At 40.0% G+C, this 10,642-nt stretch overlaps 2 protein-coding genes across 2 annotated transcripts in view; both read left to right on the top strand.

The window, feature by feature from the left end:
- Positions 1 to 3,130, top strand: part of LOC109475701 — an 11,674-nt gene extending 8,544 nt beyond the window's left edge. Inside the window, exons 7-8 of the mRNA XM_019776462.1 lie at positions 2,143 to 2,267; positions 2,791 to 3,130. Of these exons, the coding sequence (XP_019632021.1) occupies positions 2,143 to 2,267; positions 2,791 to 2,919 (254 nt within the window). The 3' untranslated portion in view covers positions 2,920 to 3,130. The remainder of the gene's footprint in view (positions 1 to 2,142; positions 2,268 to 2,790) is intronic.
- A 3,578-nt stretch (positions 3,131 to 6,708) lies between these two features.
- The window catches only part of LOC109475708, a 17,397-nt gene continuing 13,463 nt past the window's right edge, over positions 6,709 to 10,642 (top strand). The window contains exons 1-2 of the mRNA XM_019776472.1: positions 6,709 to 6,984; positions 8,623 to 8,806. The gene's annotated coding sequence lies outside the window, so the exon portion shown is untranslated. The remainder of the gene's footprint in view (positions 6,985 to 8,622; positions 8,807 to 10,642) is intronic.

Here is a 10,642-nt window from a genome sequence, read left to right on the forward strand (position 1 = left end):
GGTGTGGCCTAAGTTTGACTGCCATGTTAATCTTACAGGAGGACATGATCGGTTCAGTCAGCTACATCCACAGTATCCAGCAGCTGGCAGAGAATCCTGGTGAGTTTCCTTACTCTTTAAAAACAACTGTTCTTGGCTATATAAGATGAAGTTTGCTTACTGTGGTCAAGGGGTTTTGAGTACCGATATGTACATGTAGTATTTTATTATTTAGGCCATACATGGTCACTGTGGGTATAATTAGAACTTTCTTCCACAGTAATGAATCCGTAACTTGTAAGGGAGGGCAAAAACTTACAATGACGGTTAGAAGTAGGTTAGAAGAAGAAAACACCACCCTGTCATGTAATGGTAACGTCTACATCTTTTCTAACGTCATTCAAATTGAGCGGGTTAGTATATCGGATATTGTTATACAGCCAGCTGGCGTTGACCAATCACAAGCCCCTATTTCATATTGATTATGAAATTATCCGTGATTCCACCCCATATGGCCTGCGTACTGACCAGAATTATCTCCCTTTTACCCTCAAAACTGAAAAGTACAAAAAATCTTTCTTGCCTTCTGCTGTTTTCTCCTGGAACAAGTTACCCCAGACCGCCAAAGAATCCCCATCCATTCCAGCATTCAAAAATGAATTAGAGTCTTGCTTTGATAGCATGCCCAGATATCCTCACTACTCTCACGGCCACGGACACCATGTGACTCACCTTAACCGACTCAGGCTTGGTTTCAGCCAGCTGAACTACCACCTATTCCAGCATCACTGTATCAGTAGTCCCGAGTGCAAATGTGGGCATCCAAATGAGACACCAGAACACTATTTATTACACTGCAAATGTTATAATACTGAAAGGACCTGAAATGTTGTTATCCATATCTTGCCTTCATCTTGAAAACATACTTCCTTCCGACCCACTCAACGTAAATGACGCCACATTATGTACTTTACTTCTTACAGGTAGCCCCTCCCTCCCATACCCTACCAACTGCCGTATCTTTGATATTGTGTTTAACTATATCCACCACTCTGGAAGATTTGACCAATCTCAATAATGTTATGCTAGGTATTGGTGCGCCAGCCACTTTCATTTTATGTCAATGCTATACTTTATGTCATCTTTATGTTTACATTTGTATTATGTTTTATGAGCAGCGGATTTACATAAGCACAACAAGTGCTTCCTATCAAATGCTCAAAAATCCATGTGAATAAAATAAAAAATAAAAAATATTGATTATGACAAGATAATGTCACAGTTAGCACGATACAAGTAATGCAAAATCATCCCAGGCGTGCTTTATTCTCACAAGTGTGCTCAGTTACAGAATAATGCACACCCTGGAGCAAACCATTATGCAGGGGAGTGGACTCTTTTTCTGACATTTGTAGCACGTTTCCTTGTTGAATAGAAATGTTTACCGTCTTGTCATCAACCAATTTATTTACCAATACATAACAAAATAAAGACCATGTCAATACATGTGAATTTTGAGCAAACGAAAATAAAACATATTTCGCGCCACCCCCATATTTCTGTATAGAAACATCCAAGTGACCACAGATGACTTCAAATGGAAACTTGCTCTATTCCTTCGGCCCAAAATAACCACAAATGGAATACCAGTTCTGTTCCAAAGTTCCAGTGAAATCATATGAACTCTAAAAGAACAGGTAAAAAGACCACACTAAAGGGTATATAGTAGACGATGGTACATGTCAGAATTTGTCATAGAAGAACTGATTGAGGCCAATTTAGACTCAATACGTGGGTCCTTGGAATCGGGGAAAGATGCACAGGAACAGTGGCCAGCGGATGGGTTATACACTAACAGGAATGTGTCACTCTTTACTGTGTAAGGTTTGATAGGCTATATGATAATAGCGTTAATATCCCGCCTTTTCTCGGTAAATATGGTGTGATAAAGCCTTGCTGTGCTCACTCTGTGGCTTAATTCGGTGGTTATAGCAACTGACAAGGCGTTATCACGCCGTATTCACCTCGGGGGCGGGTCATTATTCCCTTAATTAATGACCTGGGTTTGGGGGGAAATGGAGCCTTCTGATTGGTCACCTGACTATATGGTAACGTTCGATATCGTCTTCTATCCGATAATAACCAACTTGTTTCCTCCATCAGATTTGGAGGAGGTGACCGTGCGTACTCTGGGGATTAAGAACTTGGACGTGGAAGAATTACTGGAGAGAGAAGTTCCGGTGAGACTTTTCTCTGGAACCAGAATGAAAACCAGCGACTATGAAGAGGTGAGGGATTTTTTAAAAAATGTTTTTAATTTTCTTTTAATCTTTTTTATCTTATTTACCTTATAAGCACATACATGCATAATACATACAAAAATTATATTAAAAATGAATTATACAAAATAATACAAAGGAAATAAATGTGCAAATTTTAGAACTTTTATCTTCTTTCACTAAACCCAACGCTGTCGATGACCCCACCCAAAATCCATTCTAAAGGACAAGAAGAAAATGAAAATGAAGAGTCTATTATTTACCATACCAGTAAAACCTGTATTTAGTTATTTAAGGTTTGTAGATTTTATAATTAAGGCAACGGTTTTGTCAAATTCTATTTTATTTGCACGCTCGTATCAGTTTTGGGGTTCCCAGAGAATGTCATCTATATAGTAAAATCATCACTATGTAGTGTTTTCTTTGAATGTTGAAGCAAAACACACACACACACACAGATTATTATTAGAGACATTGAACAGTTCCTCCTTGTATGGTTACTAGGATTAACTAAAAACTCTTTTTCTACCAGATCTGCCGGGAGGATTTCCCCTTGCTCTACCGAAGGATTGTTACTCAAGTTCTGTGGAAGTTTCTCCGCCTCCGGCCTCTTTCTTCCAGCGACGAGGTACCCGCGGAGATTCAGCCCAAATTCTCCTGATCCAAACATTCGGGGGTGAACGGGAGGGTCGGTCATGGTTGTCTGTTTTTTTTATCATCGATTATTAATTTTTTATTATTAATTTTTATTATCATTATGTAAGAAAATGTCAAAGCAGGACATGTTTAAACAGTTGATATCATGCAAGAACGAATGTGCAGTAGACAAACTATGTAATTATGTTTCCAAATGTTTCAAAAAGAGAGAAGAAAGGACAAATAAAAGTAGATGATAGGTAGTTTATAGTATTGTTGTAATGTATAGATTCTTATCAATTTGCATTAGAATAAAGCGTTTCAGTATGAAATACTCATGTTTTTGCATACTGCAACATGCAATAAAGATTCATATCATATTATTACAACATTTAATGACAAAAAGGACAAGATGGCGACATGCTCAAGCTAAAGCTTATGTAAATGTAGCCATCTAACACTACAAAATCACATCAAAACACACAGACATGCAAAGCTTAATGATAACAATGTAGAATAGATTAGGTAACAATGCATGATAACTATGTTACTGTGATCATATAAAATATATAAAGAGGCATTGTATATGCAAGTAAATTGCAACTAGGTAGGTACTTTCACCAAATTTACAAACAGGTTTGTGACATGAACTAACAGTTTTTCTAAACCAGTTGTCTGGTTGTAGATGAGGGGTGTGGTTGGAAGTGAAATTTGACTTAATTTTGACTAATATTCAACTCGATTTGTATAAAAGGTAGACGTTGATTTCAATTCTCGTAAGGCTGCTTCCGAATGTCAGCCGACATTGGACGGCCAGTGTTCAGGTTCTGAATGTTTGCATGTTATATCAAATTATAATGTTTTGTGACGGGAGGTTAGTGGCAATGTTCAATGACAAGGTGAAAGATTAGGCATTGTTTTTGCGATCACACTATTCTGTCTTATCTCAAGTTAAATTTCGGTGTGTTATGGTTTATGTTTTTGGTAATAAATGTATCAAACATCTCATTCATTATTCCATAGTTTTATGATACCAAAATACTTTTAAACTCTTTACTTAATAACTTTACTTATTGCAATATTGAAAGGTAGAGACTGGGATCGGAAACTTACATTTAGAGCTTCACAAATAAAGCTTACTATTATCGTTCTTGTGTTTGTGAGTGCATTTTGTTTCTCTCAGTGGAATAGTTCAGAGTTATTGAAGTCATCACATTTCAGGGTAGAAAAAATATACATGGCGTCATCTGAATAAGGCAATCTGTATTATATTGACACCCTGTCTCCACCTGTCATATATTAGCACTTTTGGATAACGTAGTTCCAACTTTGTGCATTTCACCCTCAAACACCCGAACGGGGTTCATTTGGACCCCAGGTGTATACAATTTTATGTGCTATTTGCGGATTTTTGATTAGAAAAAGAGAGAGAGAAAGAGAGAATGGTTTATGCAACAACAAAAACCCTTGCAGCAAAAATGCTGAATTGCGTTTTTTTCCACAAAAAATCGTATGCTTATTAGCATTATGCATTACAAATCAGAAATAACAAAGACATAAATCACTATAAAATTAAATAAAATCACTATCATCACGACTTACAGTTCTGCTATAACTTTAACTGTTATTCAGCAGGCGGACACAATAGGATAGTGTACTGTTTAACATGTGCTGTGTCCGGCACTTAAACTGTGTCAGTTTCGTGCTCTTCCTTATTGTTCTATTATGTACATCCCCCCTTTGTGCTGGCAAACAATTACGGTATTTCTCACTGCTTGTGAGAAAACGAGCAAACCTCAGGCACAGTTCATCACGTCTGGTATCTAATCTACGGAGTCCAGTAGTGTCCAGGGCCGTGTGATAACAGTCATATTCCGACCCAAGTATTACTCTAAGTGATCGTTTCTGCACTCGTTCTATCTTCTGCGACAGTTCTCTGGTCAGTCCAGGGTGCCATATCACGCATGCATACTCCAACACAGGCCGCACGAACCCGATGTAGATGAGGATGAGATCACTTGTGTCCAGACCATGTTTCTTCAGGATTCTCAGCATATAGAGTCTCTTACTAGCTTTCCCGACGATCGATGTGACATGCTCTGTCCATTTCAGGTTGTGCTGAAGAATAAGTCCAAGTATCCGTGCTGCCTAAACCACTTCAAGTTGGGAGGTTCCGTAAAAAGCAAAACACCATGACCTTGCACTTAGTCGGGTTCAGGGCCATGAAGTTGGCATCCTGTGACGTGCCATTAAACCCCTTCTTCAAGTTCTCCTGATTTTTCTCTTTTTTTTGAGATCGGCACAAATTTGTAAAAATTACAACAGGTAGGAAGTCTGATGTAAGACCGTATAGCCCTAGCAAACTTGTTGGTGCCTCAGACAGTAGGAAGAAACCCCAAGAAAAAATCCTGGCGACGGGCATGGTTCCGAAATAATGGCACGACTGGACAACGATTTGAAATCTTCCATAACGTGAACGACTTAGATCTAGAGTTTTAAGGAGCAGCTGGGTTCATGGGTGAATATATAATGAAGTGTGTAATGTCGACCTGTCGGTCGAATGTAAATTTAACTCTGCTGACGCACAAAATCACCTTGATCTAAACAATGGTGTGGAAAATTCCGTTCCTGTCTATGTTCAATGGGGTTAATGAAGTGTGTAATATTAACCTACCAGTCGAAAACTAGCCTGCCTTCCTACCTGCCTACCTACCTATCTGCACAGGCCAGGTACTGGCCCCTTGCTCCCCTCCGTCAGGTACTTCCAGCCAGCTTTATCAAGGGCAATAGTCTCTATCAGTGTTATAAATGTGCACTTCAAAAACTTCAAATTTAACAGGTCAGAAAGATTACAAAACATGACGGAATTTCTTCCCATTGTCATCGTTATGTTTGAATCCCTCTGAACTGCCACTAGTATGGCAATGTCTTGAATCTTATCATAACTTACATTTTCTCAAGTGACCAGTCGTGCTGCTACTCTGTTCATATACTCGAAAACTGAATGAAGTGTACAATGATGAATTGATTGCCATATGACCACTATTGGCTTAGGCCTATATTTGTGGGTGGCACACGTTTAAATCCGTACATAGTGACTACTCCTAGAAGTTAATGAAAATGGTCAAAGTATCTGTATCTGTATCTGTATAGCCGGTATAACCGCCTTTCGGCGTAACACACCAGCTTCGCAGGCACGCGGCGCGGCGGCAGCTGGCTATATTACACCGATCGACTTGTTACACCTAACCCTTGAACTTCTAGCTCTAGACATTGTTTAAAGTTATCTATTGACAATGCCCCTACTGTACTTGGTGACAGTGAGTTCCACTCTGCGATAGTTCTAGGAAAGAATGAATTCTTGAACACCTCAATCCTTGGTTGATAACTCTGGTACTTGAATGCGTGGCTATTTCTTGTTCTCTTCTGGGCTGGTATTAGGTACTTAGTAGTTGGGACATCCACCAGTTTATTAGTCATTTTGTACATCATGCATAGTCTAGACATCTTTCTTCTGTCTTCCAGTGAGGTCCACTGTAGGTTTCTTTTCATTTCCGTGACACTAGCACCTCTTACATAGTTGTTCATACAGAATCTTCAAGCTTGATTCTGTACAGGTCCACACTATAGAAAGGGACCACCATAACGTAAACACGGTGGTAAAAATGGTGCTAGTGCAGATATAGTCACTACTGTTTGACAGTGCATACTACAGAAGTTATTCTGATAGTCTAAAAAGAATGCATATGAAACAAACCCCAATGTTTACCTGTGTGACACTGAATTTGCATAAGTAGGGGTCATTGAACGGGTGTGTCAGGAAGGGTAGGGCATCCTGAGCTATATTTAGTTTATATCATGATCTCATCGCTGCGTCGTGATTTTTGATCGCCAGCATAAAAGAGAGACCGTCGCGATACGATTGTCAGAGAAACATTCGCCAATCGACAGTCAGTTTTGAATCGCCAAATACACAGGACGTCCCCGCACACAGGCAGCTCACAGAAGGCGACGAGTCTATACGGCACATCAAAAAGTTGGCCGAGAACATTCCCGAAGAAGCAACAAGCACTCTCGGCAGCAAAGAAAGGTATGCTTACTTTGTAGCTAGTAGTAAGCTTTTCTATGCTTGGGAACTGTCAAGTTCCTGCAGCAATCTCAAACCTTAGTCCAGCCATAAGTTTATGTCGTGGGCTTAGAATAAAGTACTCTCAAGTTCGCTGAAATCAAATTTCTGGTATGCTGAGCTCGGTCGCTTTTGTTTTGTTCTGCGCTGATATAGAGAATAATGGTATGAGAAAACCTTTGTAGAGGCTGTGTGCCAATATACATCTCCTACATGAGTGTATTTTTCTAACCTAAAACGTATTTCTAAAAAATTTTAAATAAACAAAGTAAACAAGACAAACTTTAGTTTTATAAGGGAAGGGAGGTCTATGTCATATTAACGCCATGTACATTTACAAATATCTTACTATTGACGCTGTAAGTGTGTAGAGATTGCCACACTTCTTTACCCAGATAGGAGTAATGTCATGGAATAAATTCATTTGGACACAGTAGGGATTACACTAAAACACTCGTCCCGCCATTCTGGGTTTAATGAAGTGCGTAATGTTGACCTTTCGGTCAAATGTAAATTAACTTTGCTGACGCACAGAATTACCCTGCACTGAAAAATGGTGTGGAAAATTCTGTACCGGAGCCCCCTAGGAAACTTGCTGGTCTCTTAGACAGTAGGAAGAAACCCTAAGCAACATCTTGGCTACGGGCATAGTTACAAAGTATGGCACGACTGGACAACGATTCGGAATCTCCCATAACGTGACCGACTTGGAGTTTTAGGGAGCAGCTGGGTTCATGGATAAATATATAATGAAGTGTGTAATGTCGACCTGTCGGTCAAATGTAAATTTGACTCTGCTGATGACGCACAGAATCCGGTCCTTGTCTATGTTCAATGGGGTTAATGAAGTGTGTAATATTAACCTACCAGTCGAGAACTAGCCTGCCTGCCTACCTGCCCATATGCACAGGGCAGGTACTGGCCCCTTGCTCCCTCCGTCAGGTACTTCCAGCCAGCTCTATTAAGGGCAATAGTCTCTATCAGTGTTATAAATGTGCACTTCAAAAACTTCAAATTTAACAGGTCAGAAAGATTACAAAACATGACGGAATTTCTTTTCATTGTCATCGTTATGTTTGAATCCCTATGCACTGCAACTAGTATGGCAATGTCTTGAATCGTATCATAACTTACTTTTTCTCGAGTGACCAGTCGTGCTGCTACTCTGTTCATATACTCGAAAACTGAATGAAGTGTACAATGATGAATTGATTACAATATGACCACTATTGGCTTAGGCCTATATTTGTGGGTGGCACACGTTTGAATCCGTACAAAGTGACTATCCTAGAAAGTTGATGAAAATGGTCAAAGTAGACAGATTTCACACTATAGAAAAGTGACCACACATAACGTAAACAGGGTGGTAAAAATGGTGCTAGTGCAGATATAGTCACTACTGTTTGACAGTGCATACTACAGAAGTTATTATGATAGTCTAAAAAGAATGCATATGAAACAAACCCCAGTGTTTACCTGTGTGACCCTGAATTTGCATAAGTAGGGGTCATTAAACGGGTGTGTCAGGAAGAGTAGGTTATCTTGAGCTATATTTATTTTATATCATGATCTCATCTCTGCGTCGTGATTTTTGGTCGCCAGCATAAAAGAGAGACCGTCGTGATACGATTATCAGTCAAGCGACAGTCAGTTTTGAACCGCCAAGTACACAGGACGTCCCCGCACACAGGCAACTCACAGGAGGCGACGAGTCTATTCGGCACATCAAAAAGTTGGCCGAAAACATTCCCGAAGAAGCAACAAGCACTCTCGGCAGCAAAGAAAGGTATGCTTACTTTGTAGCTAGTAGTAAGCTTTTCTATGCTTGGGAACTGTCAAGTTCCTGTAGCAATCTCGAACCTTAGTCTAGCCATAAGTTTATGTCGTGGGCCTAGAATAATGTACCCTCAAGTTCGTTGAAATCAAACTTCTGGAATACACAGCTCGGTCGCTTTTGTTTTGTTCTGCGCTGATATAGAGAATAATGGTATGAGAAAACCTTTCTAAAGGCTGTTTGCCAATATACGTCTCCTGCATAGGTGTATTTTCTAACTAAAACGTATTTCTAAATGATTTTAGATAAACAAAGTAAACAAGACAAACTTTAGTTTTTTTGGGGGGGGGAGGTCTATGTCATATTAACGTCATGTACGTTATAAGAAATGGGCATTTACAAAATATCTTACTATTGACGCTGTACGTGTGTAGAGATTGTCACACTTCTTTACCCAAATAGAAGTTATGTCATGGAAATAAATTCATTTGGACACAGTAGGGATTACACTAAAACACTCGTCCTGCCATTCTGGGTGTAATGAAGTGCGTAATGTCGACCTTTCGGTCAAATGTAAATTAACTTTGCTGACGCACAGAATCACCCTGCACTGAATAATGGTGTGGAAATTTCCGTTCCTGTCTATGTTCAATGGGGTTAATGAAGTGTTTAATGTTAAGTTAACTGTGGAAATCACTGTTGCTGTTTTATATGAAAATGTGTATTTTCACTTAGTTAAACAGGCCAAGTCGACAGATTAAAAGGGAGTTTCTTTTCATTGCCATTCTTATGTTTGGATCCCTCTAAAGCCTCGGTCACAACTCGCCGTACGTGCTTTTTGTCTGTACGTTCGTTTGGAGGCTACGTCTGCTACGTTTTTTTTTCTGAAAATGTGTGGAAGGAATGGCGTCTACGCACGTCACTCGCACTTGCACGGTTGCGCAAGGTGTAATAGTGGGGTCTGCACGCCACGTCTGGCCGTGAGCGGTTGCGTGCATTGTACGTTGCGCAAGTGGTAAGTAAGTTGTACGTGCTTACAACGTACGATCTGTGCGATTGCAACTTAACCGTAAGGAGACCGTACTCACACGTGCTTCTTACGTACGGTGCACGCGCGTCTTCCGTACTCGCACGTACGGGTAGTGAATCCGCAGACCGCACGTAGAAAAAGTTTTATATGCACTTAAAGGTTGACGGCGTGTCTGCGTGCTCCAAAATCCGTAGGATTCCGTACGGAGGCGGTACTCACTACGCACGGATGCCCTAGCTTTGCCCACGTTTTGCACGTAGACAACACGCCGGAGCACGTACGGCGGGTTGTGACCGAGGCTTAAACGGGTTTTAAGTTAGAACTAGAAAGGCCAATATTTGCTTTGGAGCAAATACAGCGATGGGTTCACCACATTTTACGACATGGCAGGGAAAGAATGAGAAACACAAGGGAAAACAATGATTTACATTGATATAACTATAATAATGAAGTAACATACAACTAAAACAACAGTTGGATAGCTATTCCCTACTTTATTGGTTAGGATTTTTAATTGCATAATGCAAAACTGTTGATTTTCAAAATAAAAAAAAACGTTACAATGACCCCGCATTCCAATGCTGGAGCAGAAAAGCTTGAAATACCTACCAAAACACTTGAATAAAGACATACTGTCAAGTATGGAAATGCTCTGTGCAGGTGTTAATCAAGTTAAATCCCAACAGCCAATCAGCAAGAAATGCTCTGTGCAGGTGGAAATGCTCTGTGCAGGTGTTAATCAAGTTAAATCCCAACAGCCAATCAGCAAGAAGTATAGAGGAAAGCTGCATGCCTATTGGTTGATGCCCTGCATTCCA

This window comes from Branchiostoma belcheri, unplaced genomic scaffold (genome assembly GCF_001625305.1).
Source record: "Branchiostoma belcheri isolate BF01 breed outbred unplaced genomic scaffold, Haploidv18h27 scaffold344, whole genome shotgun sequence".
In the NCBI taxonomy this organism is placed as follows: Eukaryota; Metazoa; Chordata; class Leptocardii; order Amphioxiformes; family Branchiostomatidae; genus Branchiostoma; species Branchiostoma belcheri.